Below are 18844 nucleotides of genomic sequence, written 5' to 3' on the forward strand. Positions count from 1 at the left end.
ACAAATAAAGAAAAACCCTTGAATAAGTAGGTGTGTCCGAACTTTTGACTGGAACTGTATAATGTACAACAATCATGCCTCTTTGACATGGAGATAAGGAATCAGGTCTACTCTGTTCATGACATTTCTGGAACTTTCCACAACATTTGCCTACTCAACAGGGCTGTTGTTTTTGTTATCAGACTATTGGGACTTCAATCAGTCGTGGAGACCCTAAGCAAATATCACACTAACGAGGTAGGGCTCTGACAGTCCTGTTTTGTTTTCACAAGTCTAGGGGAAAGTGATTACGGCAAAGTACAAGTCAAAGTTCAGTGTCAGTTTTCTCTGTGGCCTCTTGTATTGGATTGTTTTGGAGAAAGACTAAAGCCAAACATGACATATTTAGAGTTTTCCCTGTAATGAGTAATGGATTATTTTAAGATATATTCTGTAACATATCAACAGGTTTCCTCAGTCCAGTCCTCCACTGAACAGGGTCAATTATTGTCAGCCTTAACGCCAAATTATCCTCTGCGTTTGATTAAGTGTTTGATCTATGGATTTATTTTTCATCAGGGAGATGCTGGGCTCATTCCACGGATATGTGAGGGTCTGTTCAGCCGGATTGCTGGGATGACTCGTTGGGATGAGGCCTCCTTCCGCACCGAGGTCAGGTAAGAAAATTCTGTCCATTGTCATTCTCTGGAATTAAAAAAAATAAATACGTTTTTTTTTTAACCAGGTAGGCCAGTTGAGAACAAGTTCTCATTTACAACTGCGACCTGGCCAAGATAAAGCAAAGCAGTGCGACACAAACAACAACACAGAGTTACATATAAACAAACGTACAGTGAATAACACAATAGAAAAAATATATATGTACATTGTGGGCAAATGTAGGGAGGTAGGCAATAAATAGGCCATAGAGGCAAAATAATTACAATTTAGCATTAACACTGGAGTGATAGATGTGCAAGTAGAGCTACTGGGGTGCAAAAGAGCAAGAAGATAAATAACAATATGGGGATGAGGTAGTTGGGTGTGCTATTTACAGATTGGCTGTGTACAGGTACAGTGATCGGTAAGCTGCTCTGACAGCTGATGCTTAAAGTTGGAGAGGGAGATATGTCTCAAGCTTCAATTAAGAAGCTTAAAGGAATAATCCACTCAAAAACAATACTTTTGGTATTTGTTGCATTAGTCCACTGTTGATACTGTGCCAAAATGTTGTGCATGTCAGCAATAATGTTTTCAAGATTATTTAACTTTCCAAACACGTTTTCACAGCCGGTGTGATGCGTTTTGCATCATATGATGCAAAATTCGTCATACACTGGCTGTATTTCTACCTGTTTGAACGGCAATAGGTCCAATACACACAAATTACCCTGGGAATTGATAGAACATTGCTCAGAGATGCACACAAACGATATAACATGAAAAATTAGAAAATCATAATTTTTTTTTAATGGTGGCTCAATGATCCTTTTTTAAATGTAATAAAAAGTGATTGCACATGATCAGTAGACGTTCCAGCAATCCGTACCTCATCCAAGAGACGACAAAAAGGGTCCCTTTAATAATTGGTAGATATCATCAGGCTAAACTTGACCTCTGAATGACCTCTTTATATCCTCTCAATGTCATCAGCTACCTGGAGATCTACAATGAACGTGTCAGGGACCTGCTCAGGAGGAAGTCCACCCAAACCTACAACCTGAGGGTGAGGGAGCACCCAAAGGATGGACCCTATGTGGAAGGTAAGACAACATTATGCTTTTTAGATCATAATGAATAAGATTATACCGACGTAAGGGACCTCATTTGGTATTTTCGCTATTCATTCTGAGACCGATCCCACACCTGTCTGTAAGGCAGAATGATGGCTCCCAAGCTCATTATAACAGTGGATATCTCTCTGTATTATGAACTCATGTGTTAATCCAATCTGACCCCAGACCTGTCCAAGCACCTGGTGCAGAACTACCACGACGTGGAGGAGCTGATGGAGGCGGGCAACATCAACCGCACCACGGCCGCCACGGGCATGAACGACACCAGCAGCCGCTCGCACGCCATCTTCACCATCAACTTCACCCAGGTGGGCTGCTAGGCGAGCTAATGCTACAGCTACCGCTAGGCTAGCTAGCTACTGCTACTCCAGGAACTCCAGTCCACAAAGGTTGCAGTGTAGTAGTCCTTGTTTATTAGTTAGGGACTGATTCAGTTACCAAGTGAGTGGACTCCTAGCCAATCAATGACATTGATTGAGAGAAATAAAAAGTCATGGGACTGTGGCTTTGGAGGACTGTATGTTGCATTATATGCTGCATGTTAACCCTTAAAGGGGTTGCCACTAATAGCATCTGTGATGGCACTTATCCATATTAGGAAAATTTAGATGCATACAGTGTAGATTGCACCCACAGTTTAAGTGCAACGTTTCGACTCAAAGTTCTTCATCAGACTTAACAATGTTATCCTTTCAGCCTCTTTGAAATCCTTCAGGGTTTTTACGCGTTTTCTCCCTCCTCTCCAGGCTAAGTTTGACGCGGAGATGCCCTGCGAGACGATCAGTAAAATCCACCTGGTAGACTTGGCGGGCAGCGAGAGAGCGGACGCCACCGGCGCCACTGGGGTCCGGCTCAAGGAGGGCGGGAACATCAACAAGTCACTGGTCACCCTGGGCAATGTCATCTCCGCTTTAGGTGGGTAACTGTTATACCAACTGTTATATCAATGACACGGCAGATATGAAGACGTATTCGTTCAAGTCGCATAATAAAAAATGTTGTATGGAACGAAACCCCTTATCTGGCAATGTCTTTTAGCTTGAATATGCAGGCCACAATAATACGTTTTCCCCTTACAATATTTGAACCACAGCAGTGTTCCAATGTCTGTTGATTTGCCCATTGATCAGACCTGGATTCAAATAGTACTTGAAATCTTTCAAATACTTTGAGTGTTTGCTCTAGCCTGCCTGAAGTGCCAATTATTTTTCTTATTGATTGATCTGAAATCTTTTCCTTGTCTTGGTCCAGCGGACCTGAGCCAGGACGGAGTGAACACCAACCTGAAGAAGAAGCAGGTGTTTGTGCCTTACAGAGACTCTGTGCTAACGTGGCTCCTCAAGGACAGCCTGGGAGGCAACTCCAAGACCATCATGATCGCTAGTAAGTCCTTAATAATGCGAAATGTCTTGCATTTAATGAAATGTTTCCAATCCTCCCCTTGAAAAGCCCCAAATACACCGGACTAGGAACCTTGGTTTTTACCTGTCTACTTCAGTATATATAGGTCTGCAAGATATTTCATCTAATAGTATAACGTTACTTTAAGACAAAAAACACTGAGATTTTAGGATGATTGTGCAAAAGATCAACATTTTCTCTCATGTGGCCAAAACGGAACGGCACGTCCCACTAGGCAAAATATGTGCCAAGTTGGCGAGAGAGCGGACGCCACCTGTGCCACGGGAGTCCAGCTCAAGGAGGGCGGCAACATCAACAAGTTACTTGTCACCCAGGGTCTCAATCATTCTATTATGTTTAATTATTTTCAATGAGCAAATGGTGTTAAACTATAGGATAGTCTGTGTTAAGTTTAAATCAAAGCACATATTTTGCCTAGTGGGATGTGCTTTTGAGTTTTGGCCACATGAGAGAAAATGTTCTATGCAGAAGGACTACTTTGAACAATTTCCACATACAATTTTACAAAAACACATTTACTTGAACAGTGCGATTGCAAAGTTTTGTAACAGAATGACATTCTGTGTCTCTGCATAATTGTGTTAATGTGGAATTGCCCATATCCCCATAAAACTGATTGAGATCAAATGGTTGAAGAATGAACCATTTGAAGAATTAACATTCACAATAGACCGTAAGAAATGTGAAGGGAGGGTGACCACAATAATGTGCGCGTAAAGAAACGCATGCGTTAGGGCTGTCAAACAATAGAAAAATGTAACCGAGTTACTAATCGCAAATTCAGAATTTGTTCAACGTGAGCTGTAATTTACGATTTTTCTTACAAAAAACATCACAAGAATATAGTAGTCTTTTATTTTGTCTAAAGTAACACTTGGCAAAATTAGGTACATTTAAGAAAGCTCACTTTTTGTTTAACCTCACTAACAACGTTTCCATCCACAGTTTTTATGCACGTCATATCATAGAAGGAAAAAAATCCAGACACCTGTGATGGAAACAGGAAGTTTCTGTACAATTGTATAAATGTCAACGTAATTTGTTCGTTTGACATGGTGGGATCTTTTTGTGTCTGTAAAACTAATTATGTAAGAAATGGTGGCGGAAACGCTTTTATGCGCAAACATTGATATAATAACCATCATATCGAAGTAAACTTGGGAGTCATGCGATGACATGGTGTGTGTGGTTCTCCCACTACAACTCAGGAAACCATGCAGTTTATTAGGCTACAAATTAAATAAGTTATGATGAACTTCAAAGCGTGGTGAAAGTGCACGGTATGAGCTTGATGCTCCTTCCAAATGAGTGTTGAAGGGTCTGATTCTGGTGACATGATCGATGCTCGACTGCCATTTGACAAATTAAAATATTGTTATCCAAAATAATCACACATGCTGCTGTTGGCTAGAGCGCACGTGCCACGACCAGAGAAGGCACATTTTCTATTTAACGCCACAGTTTTTGTAACAAAACTATCCGCAGAGTTTTTTTGGTGCATGAAAACTTAAGCGAAAAAGTGAATTTTGTGTGCACTACGTCATCACGCACTGATTTTTATCTACAACAAGTCCGTTTGGTGGAAACACACCACTGGTGTGAAAATATGCGCATTTTCTTTGAAGATTTTAGAATATTGTCATTCAAATCTGTTGCCAATTGGATGGAAACCTAGCTACAGTCAACATGTTTTTACATGGCATTGTACATGATGTATTTCGGATGTTTTCAGTGTGTTTTTCAACTGACTAAAATTACGAAGTTAATTTAACTGATTTAAATCTGGCAGTCCAAGCATGCGCAGAACGTGTTTCGGCTCTTCAGCTCAGGGTAAAATGGATAGCGGGGGTGGTTACCTAGAGATCTTCAGCCATAAAACAATAGGGACCCCATTTGTTTTTTTTGTTTTTTTTACAATTTTACCACAGCAGGAATCATGAATGTGCTTTGCAGACATTGTTGGGTTCCTAGTCCAGTATACTTGGTGCTAGAATTTGAGAACATGGCTTTCTAAACACTTGTTAAGGCTGACTTTATGTATATGAGGCTTAAGTGTGGTGAGTGGCCATAAACTAAGTATCTGTGGTATGTTTGCAGTCAAAGATGTAGCATTAGAACACGGCAAATGTAAAAGTGTTTTGTAGTATGACAAAGTTTTCAAAGATGTTTTGCTCTCGTTTGCGGCAGCCATTTCACCTGCTGACGTCAACTACGGCGAGACTCTGAGCACTCTGCGCTACGCCAACCGTGCCAAGAACATCATCAACAAGCCCACGATCAACGAGGACTGCAACGTCAAGCTCATCCGAGAGCTCAGGGCCGAAATTGCCCGACTGAAGGCCCTTCTGGTCCAGGGAAACCAGGTGGGGATTTGTCACACTGACCTGAATTGTCTTGTGTGTGTGTGTGTGTGTGTTGGTGGTTTAGGGCAGTGGTTCTCAATCCTGGTCCTGGGGACCCAAAGGGGTGCACATTTTTGTTTTTGCCCTAGCACTACACACCTGATTCAAATCAACAACTCCTCATCAGGCTTTGATGATTTGAATCAGGTGTGTAGTGCTAGGGCAAAAACCAAAATGTGTACCCCCTTGGGTCCTCAGGACCAGGTTTGAGAACCACTGGTTTAGGGCATTGGAACTCAACTATCTTGTCCACTACATTTTCTCTGTTTTTATTTTTTTATTTAAAAAAAATCTCTATTTATTTAATTTAAAACAAAACAGCCTTACAATGCATTGCCTTACAAGTTATGTAAAAAACTGTTATACTACACAAATGGGTATAGTAAAAATGCGTTTTGTTAATTCATTTATGGGCACATTTTTATAATGCATAACTAGTACATTATGTTTTATTAACATGTCCACCTTTCTAGCTACTGGCCTATGACCTTGTTGTGTTTTAAATGTCCCATCTTATCTAACTAGGTCGCACTGACTTAGGGAGTATTGATGTGTGATTCAATAATGTATTGATTGTTGGTTTGTTTTCATCCTTCTCAGATTGCACTTCTTGATTCACCCACTGCTCTGAGCATGGAGGAGAAACTACACCAGAACGAAGCCCGAGTAAGGCCATGTGGATGGTTCCTTTACGAGTAAAAATGAACACGATTACCCCAAATAAGCTATTGACATTTTGGAAGTGCAGTGTTCTATTCTTCGAATCCATAAACAAAAAAGTCAAGCATTACAGCAAGTTAATGATGTGACCTCATCTTTGATATTCAAGAAAAATATTTTTGCTATTTCTGTCAGGTGTTGGAGCTAACCAAGGAGTGGACTAACAAGTGGAATGAAACTCAGAACATTCTCAAGGTGAGTGGGTATATATTTGTATAAAATGTCAAATTTAATTTAGCTCACAGAAGCACTCTGGTTATATGCCTTTTTAGATTATAGTCAGCTGTGAAATTGAATTGACTTAAGTCAGAAACATCAATTCCTAATGACTGACAATTGATCTCATCTTTACAGGAAGAAACCCTTGCCCTGAGGAAAGAGGGAATCGGTGTCGTCCTCGATTCGGAGTTGCCTCATCTAATTGGTATCGACGACGACCTTCTAAGTACTGGCATCATCCTCTACCATCTAAAGGTTATTAACTTGACTCTTTTTAGTTTTTTTTACAGTTTTTTTTCCTCAGATTGCTTCACAAGTTCATTTGTCCTCCTATTAAACTTAAATATAAGTTATATGGACTTGACATACTGTATCGCTTTCATTTTCTTTTCTAGGAGGGAAGGACGAATGTTGGTCGAGACGATGCGTCGACTGTTCAGGACATCGGTGAGTGGCCTCTGTTACATACTCTATCCGCTGTCGTACTTTGCTACAAATCAAGACAAAGAAACAATTGATAATGCTAATGCACGCACACGTGTGTGTGTGTAAAAAATATATATATATATACACACACACACACTGTCTTTCCCTCTCTCTCTTCTATAGTTCTCCATGGGCTGGACCTAGAGAGTGAACACTGCATGTTTGCGAACCAGACCGGCACCGTCACACTGGTTCCACTCAATGGGGCCCAGTGCTCCGTGAATGGAGTGCAAGTGACAGAAGCCTCCCCACTAAACCAAGGTATGCACTTTTGGTGGCACGTTATTTTGATTGTCTGGATTTTCCATCTGTAGATGCTCTACAGATGGTCATGGTCTACTATCAACAAACTGTTAATAAGCAACTGCTTTTTAGAGTTAGGTTTAGAATAAGGGTGTGGCATACCAAGAAGATGATCAAAGCATGATCATTACAAAGGTGCACCTTGTGCTGAGGACAATAAAAGGCCACTCTAAATTGTGCACAATACCGAAGATGTCTCAAGTTTTGAGGGAGCGTGTAATTGGCATGCTGACTGCAGGAATGTTCATCAGAGCAGTTGCCAGAGAATTTAATATTGATTTCTCTACCACAAGCCGCCTACAACGTTATTTTAGAGAATTTGGCAGTACGTCTAGCCGGCCTCACAACCGCAGACCACGTGTATGATGTCGTGTGGGCGATCGGGTTGTCGATGTCAACGTTGTGATGGAGTGCCCTGTGGTGGGGTTATGGTATGGACAACAAACACAATTGCGCTTTATCAATGGCAATTTTAATGCACAGAGATACCGTGACGAGATCCTTAGGCCCAGATTTGTGCCATTCATCCGCCGCCATCACCTCATTCAGCATGATAATGCTCGGCCCCATGTCGCAAGGATCTGTACACAATTCCTGGAAGCTGAAAATGACCCAGTTCGTCCGTATATCTCATACTCAGTAGACATGTCACCCATTGAGCATATTTGGGATGCTCTGGATCGACGTGTACGACAGCATTTCCAGTTCCTGCCAGCCAACACAATGCTTGTTCTGTGAATGCCCAATCAGTAGTAAAACCCACCCATGTGCATTTCCCTTCCTATGTATTTTTTTTCCCTTATTATCTTTATTCAATGTTTATCATTCCATTGTGTTTGATAGGTGCTGTTATCCTACTGGGGAGAACCAACATGTTCCGTTTCAACCACCCTAAAGAGGCAGCTAAACTAAGGGAAAAGAGGAAGGTAACATCAAAGGCTCTATGTCTCTCAAAGGCCTTTTATAGATGCTTATTAGTGGCGGTATTATTCATTTGTTGTTATTATTATGTGTGGATGACCTATGCTCCCCAAGGGTTTAAATCAAACAAGTCATGACTCGTATAGCTTATTACTCATGTAGCCAAGCATTTCGCTGCACCTGCGATAACATCTGTATACGTGGCCAATAAACTTTGATTTGAAATAACCATCTAGTGGAAGGGCACGTTTACTGTAAATGTTGTAGGGTGCAGGCGACTTGACCAATGAGTCATTATGAGGTCAAGGATCATGTTGAACTTAGTGTTGGTAATCTTTTCCAGAGTGGACTGCTCTCTTCCTTTAGTCTGTCCATGACCGATCTCAACAAATCATGTGAGAACCTCTCCACAGTAATGCTCTACAACCCAGGGTGAGTGTATATATCACCTAATCCCAAATTGGCCCCAAGCCCCTACTGTCTATGCACTTGTGGAGATCTGAGAGGGTTGGATAGGTGTAGGCAATATGGCGAAAACTCCACCTAGCCTATCAGAGGGCAAAGATGAAGCTATTCCCATATTGCTTATACTAATCTATTCCTCTCAGATCTCCACAAGTGCATGGGGAGTAGGCAGTAGGGGCTGGTTTGGAATTAGTCAAATGTATGCTGCAGTGCATGAATGATTCCCCCAAACTCCCTCTGCGCAGTTCCCCCTGCCTTCTCAGGAGTTCGTAAGCGCTCCTTTTCCTCCATTCGCTTCGGTCCGTTGCTGCTCACCCGCGTGACCACTGACTGAAGCAGTGGATTGGTTGTAAAATACCCCCCAAAAATTGGGCTGAAATACAATGTTACAGTGGCCAGTCAAAGACATCAGTGTTCTGGTAGTTTGTGTAGCTCAAAATGGAAATAGGGAAAATATTTACTTTGGATTGGAGGTCTGTAACATTGCAACTGCTGTGACTCAAGCCAAAATCATGTGAGCTGGTCATGCTGCACGTCACAAATGCCACATCACTCAAACAGTATGGCCTTCATTGATTCTATTACTAACTCTTCAAATCTATTACTAACTCTTCAAATCTGAGCCAGAGATTAATTTTGCTTGTACAGAACCGCTAAGGAATACGTTTGTTTTGTTGTTGTACAGCACCCCTTGTGCAACTAGTCTTCATTTAAGTTTTGTACAATACAACAAGTGATGCCAAAGCTCTGACTCCTATTTCGACCTAAACTTATTTATTTTTTTAAACCTAGTATGACCAATATGCACACACAGACAAAAAAAACCCGATTTATTAATAGGGCCAGAGCAACCATGGATATTCTGACGAATACACAGCCAGTATTTAGTAAACGTTGGTAACGGTTATGGCTGTGTTTTAACTCCTTTTGTGTGATTTTATTGCTCTTCATTGAGTCTAATTTTCTAAGTACAGTAACTAATGTATCTCTGACCCCTCCCTCAGCAGTCTCTTCACTGAAAAGGGGCCTATCTATCTCAGGTAGACCCAACCAGAGTGTTCAATGTTCACTGCTTTGTTTTAACAATGCTTGTGAAACATGAAACATCATTTTCACTTTGTCCAGCCACCACCATGTTTGAACATAAGCCGTCATCGTCTTGTTTTTATTATGATTTTGCACGTCGCCCCGCTTGCTTCAATCACTGTTTTGGCACAAAATGATGACATCAAGCTTTGACATCCATTGCCTTGTATGAAGCTCTTCAGTCATTCCATGTGCCAATTGCAGCCTTCATTTCTGTTATCATGCTGTCTCGTTGAGTAATACTGGTGTGTGTGTCCAGTCTCACTGTCATTGTTATTAAGCCAGCTAAATGATGATGGTGTACTTGCCTAGGTTGGAATTTGAGAGACAGCAACGGGAAGAGCTGGAGAAGCTGGAACACAAAAGGTGCGAGGGGAGACACAAAAACATGCTCACATTTTGACTATATAAGTCCAATAATGCTTACTCACTAGTCACCTGTAATGCACCACATTGTAGGAACGGTGTGCTTTAAAAGCAAATATGCTGACATTACATGATTATTGGAGACTCTCTTATTGTTAATATCAATCGTTCAAAAAATGCCTTGTTTACTATGTATGTGGTTGGCGAATGACCATAGCGCATTGCATAGTGTTTCATGATTTGTTTGTATTTGGTTGGGGTGCAGGAGGCTTATTAAGGAGATGGAAGACAGGCAGAAGTGCGAGAAGGCGGAGCTGGAGCGCCTGCAACAGGAGGTGGAGTCCCAGCGCAAGGAGTCGGAGCAGGTGCAGCAGCGCATCCGCCGCCAGGAGGAGACCCTCCGCTGCCGCAGCCAGGACATCGAGAGCCGCCTGCGCGACCTCCTGGCTGAGAAGCAGCGCTTTGAGGAGGAGCGCCACCGCGAGACCAAGGAGCTGGAGCTCCAGAGGCGCCAGCGGCGAAAGCAGCAGGAGGAACGCGAGGATGAGAAGACGCAGGACGAGGAGGCGCGACGCCATAGCGAGGCGGCAGAGCGTGCCGAGCAGGCGGAGATCTTCCGCGAGCTGGAGCGGCTGAAGCGGGAGCACGAGGAGCAGGCGGTGCGGCTGGAGGCAGAGAGGCGGAGGCTGGAGGAGCGCGAGATGGAGCAGCTAGGCCTGGTGGGGCGCCTAGAAGAGCAGCTGAAGGAGCGCCACGAAGCGGCGGCTGCCCTGCTGACCCGCGAGGACACCCGGCGCCTGGACGAGGAGCGCCGTGCCTTGGCCGAGATCCGCTCCGCACTGCTCCGCGCCAAGGAGGCCAGCGGGCGCTCCGACTGCGACGGAATGGGCGAGGAGGCCGGGCGAGCCGCTCAGGTCCGTTACACGGACTTCAAGGCAGCACAGGTGGAGGAGCTGGGTCAGTTGGAGGAGGGGCTCCGGCAGCAGAAGGAGTGCCTGGAGAAGGAGGTGGCATCAGAGCGCGCTGCCCTGGCCGTCCTGGTCCACGCCCACAAAGAGCGGCAGCGACAGCTGCTAGAGACCCAGGAGAAGGGGGCACAGGACTCCTCAGAACTCTCCCAGGAGGAGCAGCGGATGCAACAGGCCGAGCAGCGCCTCCTTTTCAAGGAGCGCCGGCTAGCCAGCCTAACCGACAGCCTCCTGCCGGCGGTGGCCGATGAAAGGCAGAGGGCGGAGGAGCTGCTGAAACTCGGAAGCTCCTCTGGCGCTGGCAGCATTTCCAACATATCCCTGGGACTAGACAACACCCTGTACCAGGTGGAAAAGGAACTTGAGGAGAAGGAGGATCGCCTTGCCTCACACTGCGCCAGCGCCGAGCAGCTTCAGCAGCTGCAGGAGACGTACGAGTTTACGGCCAACGTGGCGCGTCAGGAGAAAAAAGTGCGGCGCAAGGAGAAGGAGATCCTGGAGGCGCGGGAGAAGCAGCAGCGTGAGTCCCTGGAGCAGGCGGTGGCGCGCCTGGAGAGAAGGCACTCGGCGCTGAGGCGCAGTCTCTCGCTGGACCCAGAGAGTGTGGAATCCAGGCGCAAGGCCTCCATTCTGGGGCCCGCGTGGGAACTCGACCAAGAGAGGTGCGCACGCTTGTTATTTACTGTCACTACAGATACATCTGTAGAATCAATGAATAGTACAACATTTGCCCTCAAGTGGAAGGTGTGCAGTAGACCCATTGCTATCCACATAATTATAGAAAATGTAGATAAGCTGATGTCATAAGGTTTCAAGAGATGATAGCTGATGAGGGATGGTAAATGAGTGTCGTCGATGAGTGATGATGGTATAATTATATTGTACTATCACAACCGGACGTAATTGGGAGTCCGATAGGGCGGCGCACAATTGGCCCAGCGTCGTCCGGTTATGGACAGTGTAGGCCGTCATTGTAAATAAGAATGTGTTCTTAACTGACTTGCTTAGTTAAATAAAAAATAATAAAATAGTTTTGTGGAATGAGCGTATTTAGCATGACTCTGTGGGTCGATAGACACATGACAACTCTCTATCTCTCCATATCCTCAGGGTGGAACGGGAGATACAGAAGCTGAAGCAGAGGATCAATAAAACTGAGGGAAGTGGAAGGAGTCACACTGGGAGCGGCGATGAAAAGACCAGTCTCAGTACCCCCCCTGTCAGCCCAATCCAGAGCCTACCCCCAGTGCTGCCTATCACAGATGACGGGTACAGTGCCTTCAGAAAGTATTCAGACCCCTTGACTTTTTCCACATTTTGTTGTTTACACAGCCTGAATTTCAAATGGATTAAATTGAGATTTCTTTGTCACTGGCCTACACACAATACCACATGGAATTTGTTTTTAGAAATGTTTACAAAAAAACTAAACAATAACAAGCTGAAATGTCTTGAGTCAAGAAGCATTCAACCCCTTTGTTATGGCAAGCCTAAATGAGTTCAGGAGTAAGAATTTGCTTAACAAGTCACATAATAAGTTTGCATGTACACACTGTGAGCAATAATAGTGATTAACAGGATTTTCAAAGGACAACCTCATCTCTGTACCCATACAGTTATCTATGTGGTCCCTCAATCGAGCAGTGAATTTCAAACATAGGTTCAACCACAAAGACCAGGGAAGTTTTCCAATGCCTTGCAAAGAAGGGTACCTATTGGTAGATAAAAAAAATAAAAAGCACACTTTCAATATCCCTTTGAGCATGGTGAAGTTATTAATTACACTTTGGATGGTGTATCAATACACCCAGTCACTACAAATATACAGGCGTCCTTCCTAACTCAGTTGCCGGAAAGGAAGGAAACCACTCAGGGATTTCACTGAGGCCAATGGTGACTTTAAAACAGGGTTTAATGGCTGTGATAGGAGAGAACTGAGAATGGATCAATAGTGTAGTTACTCCACAACTAACCTAATTGACAGAGTGAAAAGAAGGAAGCCTGTACAGAATAAAAATGATTCCAAAACAAGCATCCTGTTTGCAACAAGGCAGTAAAGTAATACTGCAAACCATTGCGGCAAAGCAATTAACTTTTTGTCCTGAATACAAAGTGTCATGTTTGGGGCAAGTCCAATGCAACATATTACTGAGTATCACTCTCTATATTTTCAAGCATAGTAGTGGCTGCATCATGTTATGGGTGTGCTTGTAATTGTTAAGGACTGGGGAGTTTTTCCAGGATAAAAAATAAATGAAATTGAGCTAAGCACAGGCAAAATACTAGAGGAAAACCTGGTTCAGTCTGCTTTCCACCAGACACTGGGAGATGAATTCGCCTTTCAGCAGGACAATAAAGGCCAGATTTATACTGGAGTTGCTTACAAAGAAGACAGTGAATGTCCCTGAGTGGCCAAGTTAAAGTTTTGACTTAAATCTGCTTGGAAATCTATGGCAAGACCTGAAAATAGTTGTCTAGCAATGATCAACAACCAATGTGACAGAGATTGAAGAATTTTGAAAAGCAAAATGGGAAAATGTGTGGAAAGCTCTTAGAGATTTACCCAGAATATTCTTATTTATTTTTTTACAAATGTTGGAACATTTCTTCCACTTGGACATTTTGTGTAGATCGTTGACAAATCAATGTTAATCTCACTTTGTAACACAACAAAATGTGGAGAAAGTAAATGTGTGTGTGTGAATACTTTCTGAAGGCACTGTATGTGTCATCCTATGTAATATTCACAATGATAGCCAGAAACAGCACAGGCAAATTTGTTGTAGGTGGAGAATGATGAAATGTATATGATCATAATAAAGATGCATTCTTTTTTGACAGTAGGGTTGACCTGGCCGTTGCAGATTTTGAGTATCTAATAAGTTTCCTTATCCGTTGACAGGATAAATGCATACATTGAGGAGGAGGTTAAAAGAAGGATACAGAAGCTGAACCTTTTCAATGGTGACAAAAACATTGAGCTCTCGCTTTCATCTGAATCTCTGCAGGTAAGCATCAGTGATGCATTGTTTTGTTTGCCTTCTCCGTATGCAATATTAAGATGGTGATATTTCTCAAGAATAGATTCTTGATGTTCAAACTCATAAAGTCTTAGTTACTGTAGCCTCTCATACAATGGGAGCATAATAAAGAAACCCCAATTTGGAAATTGTGGCTTTTGAAAAATAGCAATTATATGAAGTTCTTCAATCCTACAGGAGTACAAAGAACTTAATGAATCTAGCTCTGTTAGATTAACAGATGAGGTAAGCCCAGGTCCTCGACACAGGGTATACAGAATGGACTATAATTTGCATGCATTTCTGATAATTCTCTATAGAGGTTACATGGACCAATCAAGTGGGGTCTTTTCCCAACCTTTCTCAAATGTTTTTGTATGTGGATGATGTTTTGCCTGCTTTTCTTTTCCCCAATATGAGAGGAACTCTTGCTTGCCTAATGGCAAAGTTGTCCATTTACCACAGCATATGCAGTTTTGGTTTGAAATGAATTTGACATTGCAATGTATCTTTTAGGAATTGTTTGTCATTGCTTAGAAGTGTGGTCTTATTCGTTACAGGATGATGACAAGCTGCAAAACCGTGTCAACCCTAGGAAATTGAAATATGAGGTAAGGCTTGAGTTTTTTTCTGTTGGTGATGAAGAAACTAACCAGACATTTTTAAACAATAATTTAACTTGACTGGCAATCATTCTGAATCTTCACTAACCACCACACCAACTACGAACAAATGCATGCCGTTTGTAAAAGGCGCTTTAGGGAACATCCTGCTTTACAGGAATCCCACATTTGTATCTGATAAACATAGAAGATTCCTAAACCAAGAACTTAAGACCTTTGTTATAAAGAAATTGCAAAAACATAAGACTATAAAAGAAGCAGGAAATTGGATAAAATACTCAATTGGCTAAAGGAAACCAGTCACTGACAGAGGAGGGCGACTTAAGTGTAGAACATGATAAGGAGAAATGTCCAACCAAACAGGGTTGATATCTGGTTTTGTAAGCAAAAAGGAAAGGTCAAAATTGCATGGAAGCCTTGGATGTGTAATTTTGTATTCATGCTGCATAACAATCATCAATCTCTTTAATTGCGTTTTGAATTGTAATCTTGCTCATCTGGATTTTATTTCAATCACAACTGGATTTTTACACTTGGTGGAGGACGAACTTAATTTACTGGGGTGAGAAGGAATACATAAAATACTATAATTCAGAGCTGTGATCTCTGGTTTGAAGTTATAGTTATGGAATCCCCCTTGTCCACACAGAAAGACTCCTTGCTGTGGCGTAGCTTCCTGTGTGTCCCAGAACGTGAGACGAGCACTCACCTGGAAGGGGCTACAACAAGTTCAGAAGAAGAAGGCGGCAAAGACCGCTCTGAGTTAGATAAAATTGGCAATCCAGAAAGGGAAACCAAAGTCTTGGCAGAAAATGATAGAATGCCTGATAAAGAGGGTGAAAAAGCAAAATGGTGGCAGGTGGAAGTGAAGGGGAAGGTTGACCAAGCTGAGAGCGAGAAGAGTAGCTGTGATTTTAAAACCAAGGACTGGGGATTTAGGTCTACAAACACCATAGTCAGTGAGGATGGAAATAACAGCCAATGTAGGCCAGATGAGGAAGAAACCAATTTCAGTTGCTACATTGTTGATGACAAGACAAAAGGTCTATCATATTATCAGTCCAGAGAAACCAGAACAGAAAACCCACTGTTGCTCTCACAGTTTGACTCTTCGGAAGGAACCAAAGACCAAGTTCAGAACACAAGCAAGACAAGTAACGACACTGCAACCGTGATAAATTCTGAAGTCCCCATACTGAGACGAAGTTCAAAGAGACAAATCACCATCGAGGGCTACTTTGGTCTCAACAACATCCCTAAAGAGTCTGTAAATGGGCAGGTGCAGAGGAATCTGAGAACTTCAGAACCGGATCTATTAACCAACGAACTGGGAGCCAAACAGAGTTACGTCCTTGGATACTTGGCAGGCAAGCTGTCTGGAGTTTACAATGACGCTGGACGATATCTGCAGAGTACACGGGATATCATTCGGCAGGTTCGAGCAGGAGAGACGTCAGCATTGACTAGTACATTCTCTCAGTACATGACCATAGTTACAAAAGATCTTCCACTTGCTCAGAAAAAGCAGCTTGAACCTTCAATGAAACCCGACTCGAGGCAGAATAAAGTTCATTTTGCCAATTTGACAGGCAATTGCCTTTTCAATGTACCCGAGAAAGGTAATGTGTCTGCAATTCCGGACATTTCATTATGGCCTAAAGGCTCTATGACTACATACAAAGACGGGGAGCCTGTCATTTATTGTCAGACGCTTGTGCAGTTTCCCATATGCCTTTCGGAATTACAGTCTCTTCCGCTTCAGAAGATGCTCTATCGTTTGTACTGTGTGACGCCCAAAATCACTGCCATTTCCCAACACCTTTTGGGTATCTACTGGCTAAGTGTTGCCAATTGCAAACAGCCTACACCACAACCAAGTTGCTTACTGTTATCTGAAACCGACCTCTATGCAGTCTCCGCTGGTACTGGTTTAGGTAACAACCAACCTTTGGCAGTTTTTCAGCACTTCAGTCTCTTGCACATCAAAGAGATCCAAGTGAGCTTTGCTGGGCAGCATGTACGACTCCTGGGCTCCACTAAAGACACCATCTTGGTCATCTTCACCCACAGCAAAGAGCTTACCCAGGAGCTATGCTGTACCCTGCTGAAGATCCTTGCCCCGGCAGAGGTTCAAGAAGGCCCAGGAGCCCACCCCTTGCTTTGTGGGGACCTCTCACGCCTCTCTCTGGACTGGAGGTCCCACGTTCCAGACCTTCTGCTGGATAGTGGCCTCTGTGTTACGTCACGCTTTAAGAGGATCATGGCTGACCTGCTCTATATCCTGCACGGCAACATGGAAGGACCCAACAAGCCCTCCTTGGCTAACATACACCTTCTTCTCTACACTTCCATCAAGGTGGAAAACTATTCCACCTCGCGCCAAGTTGTCCTTTGCCAGTTCTTTCTCACCAACAATCACATAGGCCTGGTGCAAGAGGATGCTGTGTTCCACCCGGAACCTCGAGGCTCAACTCTGGTTCCCATCCAACCCCAGTTTCAGGGAGTAGAGCTGCGCAGACGCTCAGACATCCGATGTGTGCTTGTGAGACACAGCGATAGATGTATGGTGCTTGACATCGTATTCTCCGTAACTCACAAAGGGCAGATTGAGACCAAAAGAAAGACGAGGAAAGGCATTGTCCCGCTACCTTCTGATTGCAGGCCCCCAGCTGATTCCTGGAAATTAACTTTCGGCTCTACCTCGGATGCAGCAATCCTAATCAATCATCTGTCAACCTGATTTAAGGCTGTGCTGACGGGTCATAAAAGGATTTAATGCTAATAGGTAATAAATGGAAAGAAGTTTAACTGCCACTGCAGGCCTGAAGCATAATGACTGTCGTCCTGCTGAACTCCTCTTGTTTTCTTTCAGTATTGCACTTGAGCAAGAAAGCCATGGTGAGTTGGCTAGCTAGCTACATTCAGTATTGTCAGCCAACTGCATTTCTGACTATAGTAATCAGATAGCTAGACTGATAACATTAGGATTTGCATACTACAAGAGTTGAGCAACATTGTAGAAAAGATTTCACTTGTAAATCTTATTTTGTTTGAGCATGACGGTACCGTCCTACCACTCCCAATGTGTATGTAAGTTTAAATGATTTGTTTGATTAGTTGAATCATATAAAAAAAAAAAAACATTATTGTAACATGGTAGCCATGCCTTTAGTAATTTACATTATGGACATACATTAACAATAACATTTTATTGAAACTTCTACAGGATCCTCATGAATATTGTGTTATAAGAAAATACATATCCATATTATAAATATAGATTAAATACTCAAATGTAAAGGTCTAACCCCAATGGCTGCTATTGATTTTAAAGTGTTTTATAGTATATTTTAATGCTTCTCTTCTTAACATACTGCCACTGTGGTGGCACACCTTAATCAAGTCCTAGTCAACCCTTAATTGTCACTTTTTTAAGAACAATTTTACTCGCAAACCTAATTGTTTTGTATTGGATATTTCATCGATTTTCTTTCCTACTACAAGGAATAGGGTGCCCTTTTGTTTAGTCGGCTTAGCTCTCCCTCTCTGTTCTTTACATGAATGCTCACATCAATCATTTATGGCTGGTTAAAAAAAAATCGTCAATATGTTTGTGTATACGTTTATGCATATTCATCATATGGTAATGTACAATATGATTTTGAGGAATATGTATGAATAGTAATATGAAGAATATCCGAAGTATAATATGACTTGTGACTATGATCAGTGCAATAATGTTAATAAAAGATGGTTAATTGTTTTAACAAAAAATAAAGATGGGCTTACACAGAACACTTTGTTGCCTGGTTGTATCTAGCCGTTCTGTTTCGTACCTATTCACTGTTGTCATATAAATAAGACTACACCTTCCTGTCCATGTTTCTTTCTCTCTCTCTCATTTTCCTTTCATTCCACCCATGTCTTTCCCAGCAGCGATTTGTCTCTGTTCCTCTTGGGATCAACTCTGACTGCCTAAAGGACCCTGTTAAAATTAGCATTCCTCGCTATGTTCTCAGAGGGCAAGGGAAAGATGAGCACTTTGAGTTTGAAATTAAGGTAAGCTTC

General features: G+C 42.7%; 1 protein-coding gene across 12 annotated transcripts in view; it reads left to right on the forward strand.

Moving 5' to 3' along the window:
- LOC115178768 (kinesin-like protein KIF16B) overlaps window positions 1-18844 on the forward strand; it is a 28941-nt gene that overhangs the window by 6160 nt on the left and 3937 nt on the right. Inside the window, exons 5-25 of one of the 12 annotated variants that reach the window (XM_029740059.1) lie at window positions 559-656; window positions 1633-1742; window positions 1941-2083; window positions 2522-2690; window positions 3027-3158; window positions 5385-5560; window positions 6200-6265; window positions 6455-6514; window positions 6674-6793; window positions 6934-6985; window positions 7148-7285; window positions 8171-8253; window positions 8592-8680; window positions 9718-9753; window positions 10112-10165; window positions 10431-11795; window positions 12244-12420; window positions 14036-14141; window positions 14352-14399; window positions 14714-14764; window positions 15426-18571. In XM_029740059.1, the coding sequence (XP_029595919.1) occupies window positions 559-656; window positions 1633-1742; window positions 1941-2083; window positions 2522-2690; window positions 3027-3158; window positions 5385-5560; window positions 6200-6265; window positions 6455-6514; window positions 6674-6793; window positions 6934-6985; window positions 7148-7285; window positions 8171-8253; window positions 8592-8680; window positions 9718-9753; window positions 10112-10165; window positions 10431-11795; window positions 12244-12420; window positions 14036-14141; window positions 14352-14399; window positions 14714-14764; window positions 15426-17516 (5364 nt within the window). In that variant the 3' untranslated portion in view covers window positions 17517-18571. Of the gene's footprint in view, window positions 1-558; window positions 657-1632; window positions 1743-1940; window positions 2084-2521; window positions 2691-3026; window positions 3159-5384; window positions 5561-6199; window positions 6266-6454; window positions 6515-6673; window positions 6794-6933; window positions 6986-7147; window positions 7286-8170; window positions 8254-8591; window positions 8681-9717; window positions 9754-10111; window positions 10166-10430; window positions 11796-12243; window positions 12421-14035; window positions 14142-14351; window positions 14400-14713; window positions 14765-15425; window positions 18572-18709; window positions 18836-18844 lie in introns of those variants that run through there. The other 11 variants (XM_029740060.1, XM_029740061.1, XM_029740066.1 and 8 more) reach the window with 11 other exon arrangements.

Source organism: Salmo trutta, chromosome 38 (assembly GCF_901001165.1).
Source record: "Salmo trutta chromosome 38, fSalTru1.1, whole genome shotgun sequence".
Lineage (NCBI taxonomy): Eukaryota > Metazoa > Chordata > Actinopteri > Salmoniformes > Salmonidae > Salmo > Salmo trutta.